Below are 22316 nucleotides of genomic sequence, written 5' to 3' on the forward strand. Positions count from 1 at the left end.
TCTTCCTCCTCTTTTAAGTATGAAATTCCCTTTTTGTGTTACCATCTCTCGCCTGCTGCTCAAAAATCTTTTAAAACAAAATGCTTTACATTTTGAAGATATCCACTTGATTTGATTAACTCAAGCTGCTGAAGCCTCATAATAACCTGAGATACTGTGAATTTTGTGGATTGTGTCCACCATTTAAAGCATGGCCAGGAACAGCCTTTATGCATGAGAAGAAAGATCACATCAAGACATCAAGTTTCAATGCACATATGAGCAGTGACAATTGTTATAAGACATACTTGAGGTGCAGAATGTGAACCTATCCTTTAATAATAGATGAATCATTTTAATCAACTTACCTTGCCATAAAATTGGCAAGTATTTGTAGATTCCATTTTCTCCAAAGTGAGGATTTGCATATTTTATATCACTCATATGACAGCAATATATCAGCCAATAGTTCTGTTTTTTTTTTTTTTTTAACACAAGTAATCGTGATAAATATCCCTTTGATTTGTTTTCAAGTAGATGCCTGGGGTGGATGGGTGGGTCAGCCACCACCCAATCCATATATATATATAGATATATACAAATTATTCTGAAATAAACATAACAGTTTTTAGAGTTGGTGATTCGTGAGCCATCTTGCTTCGTTCACATCTCTGTTGAGAGCTGCACGTTATTCTCACCAGACAAAATTAGCTTTCCAGTACAGATCAGGCAAGACAGAGTCAATCAGACAAAGGACCTTGATCCAGGATATGTCAGTCCCACTGTCATATTATGTTAAGAATGTAAAATGAGGTTAACTACGAACTTAAATGAAGTAACAAATGTACTTATGTTAAGCAAAACCATGATTCTTCTCCTCATGCAAACCTAAACGGTTGGGATGCTAATATAGGAAACACTTTGAACAAGCAAACATATGATTTGGAGAATTTGTTGCAAGTCATATTTAGTGTTTATTTGAATGGTGCACTACTACATCGCCACTTGAAAGAACATTATACCACTAGTTCAAGGCGCCATGATTGCCATGTTATAAAATAAATTCTTATTTTATATTTTCAAATTATGTCTTAAGATACTCAAACTTACACCCCAAACAAAAGTGAACTTTCTGAAATGGATAGTTCAGTTTTTCCTGCATGCTAACTGGTTTAATGTTGTCTCTCCACTGCTCATGAATATGATATATAAGTACAAAACAGTGGCACATTTTTCCAGCACTTTGAATTGTTTCTGATATTGTTTATAAGTTTTAAAGTACAAAATAACTGCATTCTAAACACAAAATTCTTGAGAAATAAATATCTAATCCCGTTAACATATTCCCCTACTATCACATTATCTTTTTCTTTCTCTCTTCATTCATAATAGAAAACAGACAAAAGTACTCACTTTAAAGATCAATCTTCTCAGTGAAAAACCTTGGCTGAAGTCCTTTAGTATTTAAATGTATAATAAATAGAGTTGTCAAAAGGGATTATGGGCTAGTTGGAGTTATTAAATGTTATATGAAGACAGTGAAAAACGTCTTAAACTACCTCTCCTGGAATCTCCGCTGGATATCTCATTAAACTACATCACATTAAGCCACTGTCTAGCTTTCTGGTTAAGTTTAGAGTTAACTAGTGCAAAATGAGTTAAAAAGATGCTACAGAAACAGAAAAAAACTAATCTGAATGTAGATTAGCAGGTATGTAATTGAGTGGAAGTGGAGTAATTAAGGTAGCCCACCCCTGCATTTAATTACAGAGCTTCACACTTGTGAAAGCATGACTGTGAGTGTATTTATAACCGCGGCCATCGGTAGGATGCGGCCATCTGTGGATGTAAGTGCCTGTTTGTTGTATTGCACTGTACATTTTGATCAAAGCCTGTACTCTTCACCCCGGGGAATAAATGTGTGTTCATCATTTAGAATTGCTTTATTGCTGCACCATTGCTCCGGCATTGTGGGGAGCTGGAAAGTGGGGATGAGGTGGGGTTAGGGGTGGATTTTGTACAATTATAGAACTGATGATGCAAAGACAGTGAAGCAGCATGTTCCCCCTTTTACACAACCCTGAGTGGTACGGTCCACAGTCTTAAAGGTAGAGTGTGCAGCTGAGATGAGAGCATGCATTTTTACACCATTTTATTTAAGCAAAACAAAACAGTCAACATGATGTTAAAGCGAACTAGAAATCACAAAAAAAATGCTGTAAACTGTTTTTCTAAAGTTTCATGCTTAAACATGTTGAATCACGTGGATATGTCGTTAATGTTCAAATACTTAATAGATAATTTCTGGTTATTACTTACTTAAATATGACCTAAAATATGTCCTTCATGGTTCTCTGCAATATATTAGTCATTATGTTAATTTAGTGGACACACACCTCAACACAAATGCACACACACAAACACACATGTACAGATCATGATGCACAGGTGTGTAAATCCAATGCAGAATTCCATACTCAGCCCTCGGTACTACAACGGTGACCATATGACAACAAGCCTCCCCATTGCCATGGCAACAACTGCACCATTGCTAAGGCAACAGCTGCAGAGTGCTACAACAAGCAGCAAAACCTTCGTGCATTTTCACTTTAATTACATCTTAATGCTCTTCTGTGTGTGTGATTTGGTCGTCTTTAAGTCGCTCTCGCGGTGTTTCGTGTTTTCTTTCTCTGTGATGCATATGTAATTCACACTCTCCTCCTCAACACATTTTCTTTCGGTCTAATTCCCTCTGTCTTCACACACACACGCACACGCACTCACCCACTCTCCCTCTCCTTTTCTCTCTCCTTCACTGTCCCCTCCCTCAGTTCTTCCTCTCCATCCTCTGCCGTTTCGCTGTCTTATTCTCTGTTTCTCTTTCTTTCCACAGTGTGAACCTCCCTCCCCCCCTTTTTTCTTTAATCCCCACCACCTCTGCTTTCCATCTCCATCCTCCCCTTCCTCCATCTCTTTTCATATTCACCCCATCTTTTCTCTTTCTTTTCCTGCCGCTTCTCCTCAGCAAAAGAAAGCGGATATACCTTCACCTTCCCTTTTTCTCCTCTCTTTCTCTCTCTCTCTCTCTCTCATACCAAATTCCGAGACCACCCTCTCTCCTCTCCTCTCTCTTTCTTCGCTCACTCTCTCGCTATTTCCCTGTGGCCCTCCCCCTCCCTTTTCATGTTTCCCCCTCCCTCCATCCTCTCTTTCCCTCGCTGGTTCAGTTAGTCAAAGAACAGATTCACGGAAGGAGAGAAAAGGGGGGAAAGGCAGGACGAGAGTGAGAGCGCAGGAGTGGGGCAGGCTGGGGAGAGGGGTGTGGGGTCTCAGCCCTCTGTCGTGGGGGGTTGGGGGGGTTGAGATACACCCCAATATTTTGTTCTAAGTACCATGGACTGCCTCTGCATTGTGACTACAAAGGTAAGCCTATCTGTTGTTCCTTACTTTGGCTCCGTGTGTGTGAGAAAGAGTGAGAGATGCTACAAGAGAAGAAGGAAGCACTCGTCTTTCTGTCAATTATAAAAGTATTCTGTGAGACATAAAAATCTTTGTGATCTTTTTGAGATTCGAATATATCAGAAAAACATCAGCTGGGCTACCTGAGTGTTGTATAGCCAGCACACTCTTTGATATTTCCCTCTCTGGATGACCCTCTCTCCCACTCTCTCTGCATCTCCTACTCTGTGTCATGCTTTGTGAGTGTATAAACAGGGGGAGCTGGCTGACCTGCGTGGATGTAGTAATAGCGGGAGAGAATCGGTGTTCGGGTTGCTTGTGTGGGGCTTTGTGTCAATGCCGAAGCTGCAGAATATGTCAGGGAGAGACCATGGGAGGGCATCCTGCATGCTAATCTGCTCATATATTCAGCTGCTTTTCTCTTAACCTCGAACGTATAGGCACAATTTTAGAGCTATCCACTGTGCATCTGCACACATCTGCCCCTCACACACAGGATATGAGCGATGTGTTATATCATACACATGTGCTCAGCGTCAGCACACAGCATGCCGCTCCATGGAGGCAGCCGTGCTCATGAAAGTGGATAATAAAATGAGAAATGAAATAGCTTTTAACTCCAGACTCACTCTGGGGTCAGACCCTGTTTGTTCAGTTGGCTACAATCTGCTTTTCAACAATCCTGCAGGTTCAAAAACAGGTGAACAATGCACTGTAGCAGCTGCACATGAATGCAGCTTCTGGCAGGAAGTGATGACAAAAAGTGTGAAACACACACAGCAACTCTGGCAGCTGTGTGAAGGTGGGGATCATTTGAAAATTTAAGCATGTGTAGAGCAGAAGTGAGTGCAGCTGGCCCCTTTCAGATGTATTACATAAATTTGAGCTTAACTGAGGCACATTACATTCATTTGCTTATCAACCTCTCAGTTTCCTTGGCAACAGAGATTATTGGTCAGTTAAACATAGATAGGTAGGTGCAGTCAGATGAGCAGTGAGACAGGATATAACACTGTGGAGGTTTACATTAAAGAGCGATAAATCTGTCGATGTGATAAAAATAAAAGCAAAATTTCACATCTTCCTCTAATGGGCGAACTTCCAAGCTGATAAGCGCCTGTTGGTGCTACAAGTCTATTTTTGTTACCCAACACGATTGCGGTGTGACAAACGCTTTGTGAGAAGAAAGCGAAAAAAGATGGAAATGTTGAGGTATCTCTTCATAAGGCTGTAACATCAGTCCCTCATGCATCTTTATTCGCCTTGAGTGTGACTCACTGTGTTAGCCAGGAGAAGCAAAAAAACCCCACAAAAAACAAAAAAACACTGTAAGTTAAAGACCACAGTTGAGTGGATATTTCACTAAACCAGTTCCAGAATCCTGCATCGCTATCAAAGTGAGAAAAGACTTACTGTAAAGCTGGCAAAGAATACGCGACTAATGCCAAGAGATGGTGAGACAGATGGTGCGTTTATAAAAGGGAAAAGTTAACGCACAAAAAGTGAGTGAAGGAACACAGACTGATTGGCAAAGTAGGTCTTTGATCAACCAATGTGATGTCATTGCATGTGACTTTAAGCACACAAACCAAACAGAATCAGCTGTCCAACACTATCAAGTGAATTGACTGGATATGCACAAGAGAACTGGAGATTCACTCTTACCCATGTGCAAAATTTGGCTTGATCATGGGTCGGATTTTGCCCCAAAAAACTTGGTGTATTCCTTTAAATGTGTTATTAAACTTTAATGGAGGCTGGCTGCATTGCAGGTGAGGAGTGTGGCTTGCCATCATGTAGCAGATGATGGGTGAGCAGCTCCCTGGGTGAGCTGTTCCCTGACACCCACATACTGTAGAGCAGGTTATGTGAACAATGTTGCTTCCCCGTGCAGGCCTGTGCAACAAAGTTTGGCTGTGTGGGTGAAGCCACAGTGAAGCCACTGAGTGACAAATATCTGATAACACTGCACACAGCACACCGAGTTAAAACACCACCGGGCTCAATGCTGCTTTAACTTGGCCAAATAGCAGCTCAAGCAATACTACACAATGCAATACAAGCTTCAGCCTAGACTTCAATGGCTTCCCCAGTGAGCCACTGTGTTGTTTTGATGGGGAACTTACCTAAACCTTGAATTTCCAATGCAACAGCAATAAATGGTACTCTTTTGATAGAAACAGAGGCAGAATAAGTGCAATTCTGTGAGCAAAAATAACAAGCACTTAACACAGACCCCTTTTTACTTAAGAGGAAGTTAGTATTATTTGAAAAGGATGTTGTTATCCTTGAAGCAATAAAGGTAAAATTATGCAAATATTTATATTCCTTTATAATGCTGGCATCATTTTAACACGTGTCTCCCCCTGACAAGCTTCAACTGGGTGATATGGAGAAATTAAAATATCACAATATTTTTGACCAAATCCTTGATATCTATAATGTGATGATATTGTAGGATTGATTTGGATTTCACAAAATAATTACACCATGAGTTGTTTTTTTTTTTTTTTTAAATAAATAAGTACAGTGCTGTGAATATAATGATGTGGGAAAAAGAAAATAGCAGAATAGCTAGAACAGTCTGGTAAGTTCAGAAAATTACAATATTGCAGTATTCAAAATCTAATATAGATTTATTCTTGTATCCTGATAAATACATTATCAATATATTGTCCAGTAGGGGTGTAACGATACATCTGTCTGGACTGAGATATCGATTCAGTGATCAACCATACAATATTATGGCTAAAAAGTGAAAATTTTGATACATATTCTCATATTTAAGATTCACCTTTATTTTGAAATTCCCATGGCATGGCGACGTCAACATTTTCATCCAAGTGCACCTTCTTCCTAAAAATTCATCAGTGGCCAGAGCCTAGCAGTACACAGACAATGGAAGGCAGCTAAGAAAAAGAGAATGAGGATATATACTAGGGATGCATGATACTGGATTTATTGTCGATATCTGATATGCAGATATATAACAACTCATTTGGCCAATAAGCGATACTATACTGCTACTATACTATATACCTACTTTTTTCCCCTTCTAATTTTAGTGATCATCAAGTCACTTCAGTAGTAAAATTAATATCATATTATGCATACTCTTATTGCGATGACCCACCAGCAGATGTCGACATAAAATACAGTGCTTTTTTTTGTGAATGTAATCATTCATTGTGCAAAGTAGAAAAATGACTTGAGGTTGATGTTTTGTACGTATTCACTTTGTCAATTAAAAAAATTAAATAAAATCGCTTCGTGATATCAGCAGAAATTAGCACGTTGGCCGATTTCAATATGTCATTTTAAAGCCAATATCTGCCGATACCGATGACATGCAGATATTATTGTACATCCCTAATATTTACTGATATGGTCCCATATTGATCACAGGCCCCTTAACTGAATCCCTCAACTCATACCATGGTAGATTTTATGATGTTATCAAAAACTGTATTGTTGTCAGATGTATCAGTTTAATATTGTTCTATGAGGAAGCTTGTCATTTACACCCCTATTGCCCACCTTCGTTCCAAACGTTTGCCTGGATAAAATTTGAAGTAAGATTGCGTTCTGCCTCCCAAAGCCTCAGAGACATGTTATGTGAGACATTATTAAGGGTGTAGATTTTGTATCAAAATTGAGGGGGCACGTATAAGAACGGCTGTCTGGAGGTCCACCACAAGAACATTTTGAGCAAACACTTAATTTTCTGCATTCTTAAGTCCTCTGCTCTAAGTCTTAAGTCCTCTGCTACATTTATGTTTTTATTGAGAGAGGAAAAATGCACATTCTAAATATTGAAGGGGACGTGTCTCTTGCGTCCCACCTACATCTGCACCTATGGACATAAATCCTAGCACCAATCCTTGGAAAATCCAGCTTTTAGGAAAGACTAACTCTGAAAAATACTGATGAGTTTGTGTTAAGTCATCAAGACTGATGTAGAGTGGAAGCTGCTCCAATGCAACCTTGAACATGTTATAATTTCATCTAATATATAAAAGAGACACAAACACTCAAAGTTTCTATTCCTGCCAGGTATAAGTAATATATTCATATTTGATGTCTACTGAGTGCTGAATTGGACTTATATAATTTCCTGCTCCTTCCTACACTATCATCTCAGAGAAAAATAAATAATAAATAGCAACATATGATGGCAGTGCATCATACAGAAGTGTCGTTACATAACATTAAGAACTGGAATATTAGGGCATATCAGCTCGAGGAGACGTCACAGGATTTATATTTGGTTGCGAGCCTGACAATACCTTTGACTCTCCCTCCCTGTATGGCACTGAGTCAGAGAAGGACGGTTTGATGTTTGAGAGGCGAGAACAAAGATGGTGTGCACAGCAAAAGGGATTTAAGCTCTTAAAAAGCGACTTCTCTTAAAGCTATCACAATGTCTGATGGAAAAAACGATTGCAATAAAGAATCAATTATGTATCTCCAGTGTGAAAAGGAGGACACACAGTATGTTTCAGCTAACTCTTGCTGCTTTGCTTGTCTTACACTCCTTTTGATTACCGCTCCTCTCCTTGTTGTCACCCTCGTTCCATTTCTCTGCTCTCACATTTCCAGTTCCACCATTTTTTTGTCCTCTCTGCCTCCTTCACCTCTGTAATCCCTCACTTCCTGCCTCCTCTTTCCTTTATCTCATTTTACCTCCTTTTCCCCTCTTCTGCTTACTCTCCTCTTTGCTGCTCTCTACTCTCCTCTCCCGCCCCCCTCCTCTGCACTTTCTAGGCTTCCCTAGTTAGTGCTCCTTCAAATAAATTATACATTTGACAAGATGTAGTCAAAGTCAGCAGCTCCATGTGCATATTATTGGCATCATGTATGGCCTCATGCTCCAACGTGGACATCTCTTCCTCTGGTTTGGCTTATAGCATTAAAATTGGTATTTATTTTCAACCTGCCAGCTGTTCTCATGGTTCAATATATATGAATATTTATATCTTTGTGTGTGCAAATAAAGGATGAGGAGCTTATAGCTGCTGCATCTTACTCTAAGAGTTTCCAAAATGGAGTTAAGCTAAAGCCCTCCACTCACAAATCAAGCAGCGCCTCCTCCTCGGCATTCATTCAGCTCGTCCACAATCCTTCTCCCCCTAACAAGTGTCCATTTACCGTGCCGTGTGATGTGTGTCTGTACGAGTGTGTGGCATGAAGTGTACAGTGTGCTGTGGGTTAGGATTAGTGATCCAGTGGAGAGCTCATATGATCTCTGCTCAAGGGCATGAGCTTCCATGAGGCCTTTGTATGCAGCCACAGAGACACTGATCCTGCCAAGTTGCTCCCAGGGCACACAGCGAGCGAAGCATGGGCTTGCCCCGGTGCAAGTCTGATGCCACAACTGCACAGCGCAGAGGTTCTCTATTGTCCGGTTAAAAAAATGTCAGAATCGAGTGGATAGTGGAGATGTTGTTCCACACAGTCAGAAAGATGCTTTTTTTCTTCCTCCATCCTGATTGCTTCATCATCCCTGCTCAAATGACAGCCTGCCATGAAGAAATATTGCATATTTCTGTGGTCAGCTACGGTTTTGTTTCGTCTTTTAAGTACATATTGCACCACTCACCCACACATTCAACCGCGATTCCAGAAAGAAAACCACACACCTACATGATCAGACAGAACTCAACACCAACCGCAGAGCATCCCGCTCCAGCACAAGTGGCTTCTGCACTGTGAATTGCAACTGCAGCCTTGCTCGAGCTAAAGAATCGGTGCAAGTGCACGTCTTCGAAAATCTTGTCAGGTTTAATTAAACAGGAGACCGAGGCTTGCTGTATGATGCTAATTCTTACTGCCGGTGCTGAATTCAAGCAGCTGCGACTGTGAATGGTGTGGCAGAAATTAAGCATCGGATAATTTGCAACTTCTATCAAAGTGGTCATGAGTCAGAACACTGAATCACTGAACAGTGGATTCTTTTTTTTTTTTAGTATGCGCATGAATCACCTTGTTTCACCTTCTTCGGCTCGTAGAGTTGACTTCATATTTGAGCTCATCAAGTCTCTTTCTATGATAATATGTTGCCAATGTAATGCTCACCCTTTAGTCTCTCAACTACTTCATAATGCCCACCACCCCCACTGCAGGCCTCAGCCAGAAAGGAGGCTGTTAAGAGCTTGTCTTTGTCAGATGTACACAACGCAATCTGTGCTGTCTTTTGCTTTCCTCTCTTCTCTCTGGTCTCATCCTGTCAGAGCATGAGCAATGCTTAATCATTCCTTTTCAATCTCACCTTGAATGTTTAGATTTTATTAATGGATAAACCAGTATAGCACAAAGTGACGAGGCCACAGGCCCGCTCTGAACCTCAATTGCTTTTTAGGGGCTTTGCGGATCTTTCTATATATGAAATGAAAAGGCACATTGTGTGAGCTCTAACATGTCTTGGTGCCACTGATTGAGCATCGTTTTGTTGATGTACATCGTAAACAGAAAAGAGCCTATGGCATCTTTGGTAAAAACATGAATTAAAAAAACTTTCCTTTTAGTCCTAATTATATATATTTAAAATAAAACAGCCCACTCGCTGTCCACCAGCAATCTCTGCTTACAGGCTCTGCTGCTTAATTTCAGTGTTTTGGCTGTCAGCATCGCTGTCCGTCCTGAAATTGTCCATATGACAGGTGACAGATTAGATCCATCATGGGCTGTTTGGGCTGGAGACTTTGTCGTCTCACATTGACTGAGGAGGCTAATCGCAAAACATGAGCCGGCTACTAGGAGGAGGACACTGTTATATGCAAGAACAAATTGTTGTGGTAATTCTGTAAATGAGAAATAACTAAATCCATATCGTGTATGTTTAAAGATGTGGGTAGAATCATTAAAAGAGGTCCTGTGGTTCTCATTAGATTGAGAGCCAAGGTCAAAGAGGGTCAACTGCTCACCACCTCGGCCGCTGTGATAAAACTGTATGTCCCCACTACAGGCGTTTTAGTTAAAAAGTCAACTAATTAGCACATGTTATGTAATTCAAGTGTTTGTCAATGTATAGTGTTTGTGTGGAGTGGAATTGGGATGTGCAGAAAAGAGGGAGATGGAAGAGAAATGACGAAAACAAGAATGACAAGGATGGTAGCGCTGATATCATCGATATGAATAGCTCTTGTATTAGCCTTGCAAATAGGATCAGGTTTTCTTACAGTGCTGTGATCATAATTTTCAACACAGTGCACGATGACACCTTGTGGCATGTTGTTAAACTACAGCGCAGGAGTCCATGGCAATCTGGCTCAGGGATGCTGTCAAATTTGAGCTGCTTGTGTCCACGCAAAGCAGCCGGATGCTTGTGTGCAACAGGAGCCTGAGAAAGCCATACGTGGTCTGCATTCACTGAGGTCGAAGCCCTGCGTTTTTTTCCTCCTAATTAATGTGAAACTGCTGGACCCTGTATCAGTTATTCATGAGCAGTCCCTTGTCACAGACCTTCATAATGTTCTCATCTGAAATTCAGGTCATGGATTCAGAGGTTTTTAACCTCTTGTTTGGCAAAGAGTAGAAAACTGCCCAGACTACCAGTCATATTTGAATTATATGCTTTCTAGCTGTAATGATACACCTTGCCGCCTACACGTGTGGCTTTCGCACTGACAGAAAGGTGAATATTTGAATCAAAAACATGAGCTAATGACACCGTGAGAGTTCAAACACACGACCAACACTCCACACAGTAATGTACAAGTGCACACATTTTTGTGTGATTTGTTTGTTTGGCTTTTTGTATCTTCATGTTCCTCTTATAGGTGATGTCAGTTGCCTAGCAACCAAGCAATCAGGGCCCGATTGTTGCCATGACAACATGGCAGGGGTATCATCATGGAGAGAATAGAGATGAAAGGAGGAAGGGAGGGAGAGAGGAAAGGAAAGAGAGATAGGGAGAGATAGAGATAGAGATAGAGAGAGAGAGAGAGAGAGAGAGAGAGAGAGAGAGAGAGAGAGAGAGCGAGCGAGCCCTGCCATTGAAGGGTGTTGATGATGTGAAGCCCACAGTGTGCAGGTAGGAGGATGACCTCTGTGTAGGCGGCGGCAGAGAATGCTCATGAATGCGGAGAATAGAAAAATTAATGTTTGGTCTTATGCGGCTGGATCGGCGGGTTACGCAGTGTTTGACACTGTTCGAACAGTACGGGCTTCATTCCAGATGGAAATGTCACGATGTGCTCCAGTTGTCTTTAGTCACAGACAGTGAGGCTGATGCAGAAGCAGCAGCTCAGTGTGTCGCTGAGGTCCAGAGGGCTTTGGGCCTAACCTCCGCAGGTGTCATAACCCATCCATCACCCGACAGCAGTCCACTGTAAAACAGCCCAATGGGGTCATGGTGCATTTACTCTGTTTATTCCCGCGCTCAACTCTGCTTCACCCTTAATATAGCCATGTAGCAGAGGGAGGGAAACGCGGCCTGAGAGGGCAAGAGCCGGAACAACACACAAATACATCCATTATGATGCCAATTAAGATACTGTATGAATCAGAGTGGACGCAGAGTTATATTTAGTGTCACAATACTGACACAACGATTAAATTAGCGGTGTGAAGAAATGGCATGTTATTATTGTAAAGATTGATCAAGTGTCTCAAAGCTAACAGCATGGCTCAGTGGAGTGAAAGAGGGCAATGGCAAGAGTAAAGTGTACTTTAAGAGAAGCTTTGATTTTGGGATCATTTTAGAAAATTTTTAACATTCACCCTTACAGTCGCACAGAACACTGAAGCTTCCTTACGTTGTGGCTGCTATTGCTGATTTCAGTCTCTTACATTTTGTAAAATAACATATTCTGTGTTCATCCCAGCCAACATTTGTATGTGGGGTCCATATAATGGCCCCATGCCAATTACCCACATGAGTGGGTTTACCCAAGCGAGCCTCACATGGGTTATGCTAAGGCTACCTGGGTATGGGTGGATGTGGGCCCAAAATCAGCAATCGGCATGAGGAAATTGTTATTATTTATTACACATGGTCCCCACATAAAAAAAAGTTGTTAAATTATCACTTCACGCCGACTCACAGAGCACAACACATGGGTCAGAAAGAACTAAAGGCATGCTACGTTTGTCCCAAAAACCCTTAGTAGCTTCTTCTGTCATATTCACTGATGTTAGTCTTTGACATTTGGCATTAAAATTTCTCTTTAATTTAATTTTCAATTTGACTTTCAAAGTCCAGTCAGGAACTATTTTGTCTTGCTGCAGGAGCATACACCACACAGGAGGGTTCGATTCAACTCCTCAAGAAAATGCAGTGTCTCAAACCTTTGCTCTGGCTGTAGATTCGGCTTTGTGATAAGGATACAGAAATAAAATTATTACCAAAGCTTTTTAAAAATGATTTGCTTTACCATCTACCATCTCATTCAGTGCCTTTCTAAAACACATTTATCATCTAAGCTGAATCTAAAAAGTTTCTGAACAATATTGTTTTTGATGTAAAATAAAGCCTATTCCCATGAGTTTTAAATATTTGTATGGTTTTTGCCATAATATTTAGCATTTTAAAAAAATTGAAATTCCATGAAAAGATACATGTATGCAAATATTAGCACATGAGCAAAAATTAAGAATACAGCTGCATATCCTTAACTTACAGTTTTGCAGAAGTATATATACTCTTCCATGGCAACATGAAGAAACCTATATACAGGGCGTAAAGTTACATTTTTTTGTCCACTGGCCAAATGGCCAGTAAATGTCAATCGATTACCATTGTTTTTGGCTGGTGAGTGAGGCAAATCTACCAGCTATTTGCAAATTTCACCAGCAATTTTACCAAAATACCATCCACTAGCTACTCTAGTGGATGGTATTTTGCATCCTGCCTATACAACACCTGTTGCTTTAATCCTTACATTGACAGTGTGAGGTTGATGTCAACTGGTAAAATGAGAAAGTACAGTAGGCACAACCTTTAAAAATACTGTATGACTAATTTGTGATAACCTTTAGAGAATGTTTGATCAGTATACAGTACAGAGGTCACACAATACTCTACTTCAATATTGCTAAAACTAGATAACTAGTTTATGGAGCATTACCAGTGTTAGAGGGCAACCAAGACAAAACTACTAATTCTAGATATAAAGTCTAAGACGTGTCTGTTAACAGTGCTGTCTGATAACTCTTATCAATATACACATTTACACACAACTCTTAGCTAAAAACAGAGTCCTTTAAAAGAAATCGGGCTGGCTTTACCGCAACATTTTTGTACATTATGCACAACTGATTTAATACTTTTTTTTTTTTTTTCTCTCTCTTTTGATAAAATTCCTCTTATACTTGTCTATCTGCAGAGTCAGATCTGCTAAGAATTCAGGGACAAACTTAAAATTATAACTAGGCAACCTAGTTGCCAATATATATTGACACTGTATGTTTCCGCAAACCATGGATACGTTAGAACTTTGTTAGTGTGGCACAAAAACCACTTGGTCATAGTTAGGAAAACATAGAACATAACGAAATAATGATAAAATTCTTTGCACAGGTTGGAGCCCAAATCATTGTTGTAATTAAAACATTTTTTTTGTACAGTTTTGTATAACCAAGGCCTTTAATTTGGGATATTTAGTTGGGAGATAAGGCAAAAACCTTGCATGTGTGAAGCTGGAACCAGCGAATGTTTGCAGATGACAAGCACCTCATTGATGATCAAAATGGGCATCAATTAATCGACCAATTAATCGTGTCACTGTTGGATGGAAGTTTTTGGAATCTGCACCAACGGGCGCAGCCGTCATAAACACGGCTGATAATTTATATTTGCAGCCATATAGGCTGCCGTTAAAACACCAGCCGCAAAGGGATAAATATGTAATTACATAATGGTTGCATAACAGAGATATCTGTGTCAAAATTGCCCTCATTTAAATCATCCTCATGATATTTAGCCTTTACTTGATGTGTGTTTCGTAACGTATATGTGTGTGTGATGGTGTGTCAAAGAGAGAATAAAAGAGCCGCATGGATGAAAGCTGACTGGTGCGTTTGTTTCATAAAAAGAGCAGAAAAATAAAATAATACATGAGGTTTACTCGCCGTCTCTACGTCTCCTCTCCCCTCCCTCACTCACTGGCAGTGACAAACATATTTTATGAGTCACGGCTGGAGCAGGCTGCCAGTCCTCTCTATTCAGACCCCTGCCTTTAACATCAAGATATATCCAACACCAACAACTCTGGCTTCCAGGAAAACTCTCTCTCCTCGTCTGCTACGACACCCCCCCTTCCCCTTCCCTCTCTCCCCCTCCCTGTTTTTTATTTCCCCTTACCCTTCCCCAGCCTCCCATCTCTCTCTCTCTTTCTCCCCATCCCTCTCCTCCTCTACTGCGGGTGTCTGGGAGGCTGTTTTTCCTCTGTCTCTCGCTCATGAAGGGCCGCACTAAGCTCCCTTCCCTCTGCCCGTGTGTGGTAGGTAAATTCACCTCTCCGTTTGTGTCGTTCTTCTCCTTCCATCTCTCTCTGTTGCTGCCTCTGTTTTGCATGTTAGCTTGAAAGTCTGCTAGGCGTTCTGGCAGGCTTTGGGGAGGTCTGCATCCACATCTGTGCATATTGCATCGAACACGCTCGCAATCTCTTCCACTGTAGATTTATCAGAAATATGCGTATGAGGAATTTTTTCATACTCTCCTTGTACGTATGCTCCGGGTAGGTTTTATACATGCACTTGGGTATTACGTATGAACGTGGCCTGGCACATGTGGGTGTGTATGTGCCAGTGTGCATGTTTAGACACACAGTAGGAGTAAAACTCTCACAGACTTGTTGATTAAAGTATCATATATTCATGTATGCAATGGTATTATTCTAAGTTTGGATGTCTAATTTGAATATAATGCATATTTTTGTGCATCTTTATTCTTGTGAGGACACTAGGACACACATCTCAGATAAGGACACTCCTCCAATTGAAAGAAAAAAAAAGACGTCATTTCGAAAGAGGTCATTTTTAGGGTTAAAGGCTAGAATTAATATTAGGGTTAAAATGAGAGAATTAGTTTTTGTCACACATCTGGGGTAGTTTAGGTATCATTATGTTGATAACAGTATATAGTGTGAATATATGCAGTTGTGTGTGTTGTGAAAATGAAAACACTGAGCAGCCAAGAGAAGTCCAGGGCTCCTCCAGCCTTAATTAGCTGAGAAGACAAGCTTGTGCTGGGCTAGTTGAGTGTTATGGCATAAAGATGCCACTTAATGCAGTTCCACAGCCAGAAACCACTGTATGGTGTGTGCGTGTGTGTGAGTGTGAGTGTGAGTGTGAGTGCGCGTGACAGAGCTGGTTATTATCTGTGTTAGAGCTGTTATTGCAAAATGTGAAGACAAACATAAGCTTTCGGTTTCAGCAGCTCGCAGTTCATTGTGCAATATGTTTTATATTGTAAGTGGCTCTGACAAAAGAGAATCATTGTTTTTTATTGACCTCATGATTGGAGTAAAAAACACGATCAATAATTCATAGGACATTGACAAATTTTTTGTTGTTTTGTCTCTGTGCACCAGTATGTTGAATTTTAAAATGAAAGAATAAGTGGTATCAAAGTCCTGCCTCTGGGCTTTATTTGAAGGGCATATCGGACTAAGCATGTAGCAAATGTCCCCAAATTTGAGTATAATCGATGAAAAAAAAGATGTGGAGTTGATTTGAGTTGTGATATTTACATTGAGGATCTGTTTTCCATACAAAGTTTTTATGTCTGAACAGGCTCTTCTCAGTTCAGTGTGACAGCATCTTTCATATCATATAATAAACAAGCTAACGCCACTAAAGTCGGATCACTGCTGATCAATGCTGACACTAGATATCAACAAACGCCAGAGACTGTTTCCTGTTAAATTGCTGTTAGCTGTAAATTCACTACTGCTTTATTTTATGGTGCGGTCTCTCTCCCTCTGTGCCGCTGTCTGCATGTCCACAGCTGCAAGAGCACCCACTCTGCAGCAAAATCTGGGCACCAAAACATTCCCAGAAGTATAATGCACAGGAAAAAAAAAACATCTGCTCGACCTGAGGCAGTCACAGTCAACTGAGGGTCTCCGACTGATGATTCAAGTGTCTTACATTCAAGGGGCAGCCCTAGCGATGATATTGTGGGATTAACTATTGGTGCTTTTACATAATATTTACATGATGAGATGTTATGTTGATAAATATCAGTAATGGGGATATAATGACTAAGTGAGTAAAGGCAAATAATAGAGCAGCTGGAACAGTCTGATAAGGTCAGAAAATTACATCACTTTACTGTAATGCAGGTAAAGACAACACTTACAACACTACAATATTCCAAATGTGTTGCCGTACTCATAGAAACACAGCTCCATAGCGCACATGGAGGCCTAAAACTCCACAAGGAACCTCTAAAAAGCAATAACAAACTTTTGAAAACAGCAACTGTGAACAACCTGCTGGATGGGAAGACCAGTAAAGTAAATGACAGAGAAACAACTTGAAGTTTAAAGAAAAAAAACGCTACAGCTGTCCATCAGATCAAGGAGACACTTCAGGATGTGTCATGTGTCAGAGACAACCATCAAGGCAAGACTGCACCCAGGTTCACCACAAGATGCAAACCCCAGAAAGGCCAGGTTACAGTTACAGCATCAAGTGCTCTGGATCAAAGTGTTATGGACAGATGAGACAAAGATCGACCTGTGCCAGAGTGACAGACAGATCACAGTGTGAAAAAACAGGCTATAGTAATAGGCAGACCACTTCATTTGTCAAACACGTTGGAGTTGACATGGGCTGAGTGTATATGGCAGCCTTAAAGTCATCTCACTCGATCCTTTCTATGCTGATGGTGGCAGCAGGATGAATGTGGAAGTAGAAACATTTGGATTTCTCAGATCCAAATGAGTGCATCAGAATTGGGCCAAATAGTGAAATGTTCCTTGACTGGCTAAATCAGTCACCTGACCTAAAATTTAACCATGTTGAATTTGCAGAGAATCATACTGAAGGCAAAGAAACCCTCCAATATAAGCAGGAGGGGAAAATAGCAACAATAAAGGCCTGTCAGAGCATTACCAGGGAAGATACCAAGTGCCTGCTGAAACCTTCAACCAGTCATTGGCTGTAAAGAAATTTCAACTATATATGATGAGTCTAGTTAAATTTGTCCGATTGTATTTGGTCCCCTAAATCTGGAGGACAGTGTGTACAATATAAAGGGCTGTATTTCCTACACAATTCATCTGATGTTTACGTAACACCCTGATTTTATAGCTGAGCGTCAGCAGTTTAGCCTCAAAGTGATTTAAAGACAACATGACTTTTTAATATTCTTGCTGGACTGGTCAAAATGATGGTATCGCAAAAATATACTAGAAAATACATTTAATTTGTGCTTTATTCACCCATTGTTTTCTCTTGTCCTGCCCTATCACCAATTAGCTAAAAGGGGCTGCGTCATATCAAGTCCATCATTTACTGCCAGAGATGGGCGGACAGAGTCTCACATTATCAGGTCTTTTGGGCTGATACTTGTAAACATATTGAAACTTTTGAGTTTTGATACTTTTTGCAAAATATGGTGCCTGTTTCTCTATGACACTGTTATAATACATGCAAGTTCAACAGCTAGTCTCTTGGAGCGCAGATGGTGAAAGTGAAGCTTAACCGATACTTGAACTGAGCCTAAAAGTTTGCATTTACTCACTTTGGCAGCAGCTGTTCCTCTGACTGGATCAACATATCAATTATCTACTCTACTTGCTGCAAAAGGAAAAAAGAACTCATGACTTCGGCCTGCACTGCATTCACAGCCAAAACTGTCCAAATTTAGAGATAAGACGGGACACAGAATTATAAAAAAAAGTTCACACACACACACACACACACACACACACACACACACACACACACACACACACACAAGATTAAAAGAAACGGGAAGTCTGCTGAGCTACTACTACAGCTACCGCAACACATAGATTGTAATTCTGTGGAAAACACAGATGTGGTGTCGGAATCATCACTGCATGGCTCACCTAATCTGTGTCCTTTACTCTTCATTATCAACATGTTGCTCTGAGCAGTGAAGTAAAACACATTTTTGTAGTGTCCATGCTGTTCCACATTACAACTTAAAGCTCGTGAACACACCAAAGTCAGGAGAACAACCATCTGAGGAGCAAATGAATGCACCATTGGCCTTGGTTGGCGGAGGTCTCGCCTCGATGTTGATTCAATTGCTTCTCGTTAACACACCAAAGTAGAAGCGTGAGCACTGAGCAGTACCCTATGATAACAGTGAGTGGGAAAAGTCAGGGAGCTGTGAGCATCCGGTGTTTGACAGGCTGACCTGATACATACCAGACAAAAAGAGTTGTTCAAAAACATCTGTTCCTTTTCACCCATTGCTACATGCTATACCTGATAAGCCCATAAGATGGTGTCTACATTGTAATGAATTCATGAAAACCATAACAATTTCTTATCAGATCTAATGCAGTTCTTATGTATGGTCATAAATTGTGATGTAATGTCAAGGTGTGTTAAATTGTTTAACACTAATTTCAAAGGCAGTGATTCCAGCAAGTTACCGGTTTAAAAAGAAGCAATGCCTTTTACTGTGTGGCTTTTTTTCTGCAACTCTAATAACAGCCTATATTTAACCAAACACTGCCTTACTAGTTAGCAAACTGGGTAATTATGGTAAGCTGTTAATTACTGTGTGCAGGTACTGTGTGTAAGGTACTGTGTGTAAGGTACTGCTAGTTGGGTCCACTGCAGTCCTCTTCTTCCGTTTGTCAGCGATGTTTCCTCCAGTTTGAAAACCTCCAATGTCACACACACTGGCACTCAATTTTGCTGGCAACAGAATGTGATGTTAACAGTCAACGTGTGTAAACTACTAGTAACACAAGGCTTTTAGATGGGAGTGGTGGGCGACTGGAGCGTAGATACCGCCAGTCATCTCTACCTGCTGGCACATGGTGGCTCTGTTTTTATCATCTTGGCTAGAAATGGAGCCATGGCTGACCAGACTGCCGCCCTGCTGTGCTCGCTACACACAATGAGCCAAATCAGTGGTGGTCTGAGCCTCTTTGTTGCATTTCAACAGAGGCAGCTCCAAAAAAAATACTTTTACTCTGTTAAAAGGGTGAGGCGATTTCTAAATTTGAGAGGCCACATGCAGCGAGGTGCAGACCAGTGAGAGCTTCGATGGAAGTCCATTGTAATTAAAACTTGTCACAAAACTCTTCTCCGGCACACAACGCTTCACTGACCAAATATTTTTGGCTGTGTTGCATTCATTAATGAAGCAATCCAATGAATACTGCAGAGTTTATGTCAGTGAACACCACAGCAGAGGAGAAAATTGAAAGCAAAATTACTGAAAAGGGACAACATGGACGAAAGTCACTGTTATCATATTGACCATTGATCTTTAAGTAATGTAAATGGCACTGGATTTGTATGCTACTTGGTTAAGAAGTATTGCCCTAGTCTTGCATATCCAGACCTGTGTGCGCAGTGTCAGCGCTAGAAAACAGTCTGGAATCACCAACTATATTTCTGCTATGACTTGTTTTTGTTTATTTAAACCAATCACAGTCATCTTGGGAGGCACTAAGCCCACACTAAAGCAACAGTGCTCTTGCAAAAATAGTGTCAGAGGTGAACTTGTTCTGGTAGAACATTTGCATGTAGGGTGGCGGATGAGTCATTAAAATTGCCTAACAAAAGGAAATGCCACAAAATACATTAACCGTCGTGTGTCATTGTGTGATTCAACTTTGGTGATAAAAGAGACAAATATAATTTGATAATTGCCGCCCTTGAGGTTAAGCATGACTAAACTTTAGCTCTGGAGGAGCTCACTGGACCCGTTAAAAGCCCGCACGATTTGCTGGCTAAATGTGGCAGCCACAAAATATGACAATATCACAGAAGCACGTGTGAAATGGAAGATTGGTACATTAGTGAAGTCACTGTCAGAGGCGCATGCGGCTGCCAGAGTTAAAAGATGTGGCAAATCAAGTCCAACTGGCTGTGTCACAAAACGGATCAAAATCGAGCATTAGAGTCCTGTGAGACGAAGTCTTGTCTGAGGTGCATTCACAAATTATTTGATTGACTGCAGATCTTCACAAGGATTCACTGAAAGGCCAAAGCGGACATGCCTTATTGCTCGATCCAAATCTTTGTCAAAAGATTGCCATTTGCCTAGTCAGTTGTTAATTCTGAGGTTGTTGTTTTTTCCTGTAGTGAAGGGGATTAGAAAGGGTAACTGGCAGAATGCAGAGGAAAGAAGAATGCCGGCTGAAATTAGCGGCCCGATGGCAGGCTCACGGTCACATCTGCATCCACACTATATCCACTCAGACTGTATTGCCCTAATGTATGAGGTATCACGGATGTATATTAAAGCCTAAAATTAGGGCTGAGCACCCCTGGGCAAATATTATGTAATGATTCACAATGTACTGCCTACAAAGTCACCCAAGACCTGGCTGTGGTCATGCTTAAAAAAACATAAGGACACAATTCCACAAAGCAAATTTTATGTCTTGTTATAGACTGAGCTAAAATGACGCCCCCAAGCCAAAGGAAATTAAACTGATAATCTAACCACCATCTACTGCTATCAGATTATTTCAATGAGTGACAGACGTTGCTGCAGAAATTGCAAGGCCTTTCAATACTATTATAACATGACTATAATGTAATACAACTGTGAGAATTAAAATATACTACAATACTTGCAAAATAAATGTCACTGAGTGACAATCAGTTACTGAGTATTGTGATATTTGACCTTATAAGTAATTATAAAATTCTTTCAAATGTGTTATTATTATTATTGTAAAACACTGAATATTTATGAGTGCTTTTAACTGTAATGATAACGTGCAATAAGCTGATTATAACACGTTATACAAGTAAGTTTATAATGGATTATAGACATGGGCATTACAGAAAGTGTCACCAGGCATCTGTACTGTGTCTTGACTGGGTGAAGTGCAGTTATTGCAAACAGCAAGTCAAAGCAGCACATGGTTACACATCAGCCATCATCTAATCAATAAAGTGGTGCTATGATTAAAATATTCAAACATAGATGAAAGAAGTAAAAGTAAAAAACAGAATAGCATTTGAAATTCTATCATCTATCAAATATTTGAATTCTATTTGTAGGAAAATCCTTAGTGGGGAAAGACATGTACTTCCCAATATATCAAGTCAGCTGTACATAATACAAATAAAATAAGAACTGAAGTATTTTGTGTTTACAGTGAATATGCATTATATTACACAGCAGAGGCAGCCATTGTGGTAGCATGTGCCGATGTTAGAAGCAGTGGAGAAGCACATGGGGGCTGCTTCGGCTGAGAAAGCTGTTTAACTTGTGGGTGGTTCTGGTTCACAATAGACAGATTTTAGTAAAGGTTGGAGATGGAGCTGGCAGTCTCGTCCACATTTTTTCCACATCACACATGTATAAGTCTCAGATGGAGGACAGCTGGCAGAGGATTGTCTCAGTGCTGTGGACAGCACACTGCTGTTGTCTTTAGTGTGGGAGGAGGCACAGCAGAACCAGACTGTGATAGAGGAAGTGAGGTGATGGCTGTATAGAATTAGACCAGTAGCTGCTGTGAGACATTCTTCGCTTGTCACAGGAAGAAGATCATCTGTTTGGCTTTCATGATTACGGTGTAGATGTTCTCATCCCAATTCGAGGGTGGTGCAGATAATTATCCCCGAGAGCTTAAATTAACCATTTAATAACTGTCTCTAAGCATGTCTACAGCTACCAAAGGGAGAAAAACACGTGCGTTCCTCCTGGGTTAATTGATTTCTTTGGCTTTTGAAGTGTGTTGAAGGTGTAACGTGTGCAC

The 22316-nt window shown here is 40.6% G+C and overlaps 1 protein-coding gene across 2 annotated transcripts in view; it reads left to right on the forward strand.

Annotated features, from left to right (window-relative positions):
- The first annotated feature begins 3306 nt into the window (after nt 1-3306).
- The window catches only part of LOC121952440 (disks large homolog 4), an 81960-nt gene continuing 62950 nt past the window's right edge, over nt 3307-22316 (forward strand). The window contains exon 1 of one of the 2 annotated variants that reach the window (XM_042499122.1): nt 3307-3402. In XM_042499122.1, the coding sequence (XP_042355056.1) occupies nt 3373-3402 (30 nt within the window). In that variant the 5' untranslated portion in view covers nt 3307-3372. Of the gene's footprint in view, nt 3403-14817; nt 14880-22316 lie in introns of those variants that run through there. The other variant, XM_042499121.1, reaches the window with a different exon arrangement.

Source organism: Plectropomus leopardus, chromosome 13 (genome assembly GCF_008729295.1).
Source record: "Plectropomus leopardus isolate mb chromosome 13, YSFRI_Pleo_2.0, whole genome shotgun sequence".
Taxonomy (NCBI): Eukaryota; Metazoa; Chordata; class Actinopteri; order Perciformes; family Serranidae; genus Plectropomus; species Plectropomus leopardus.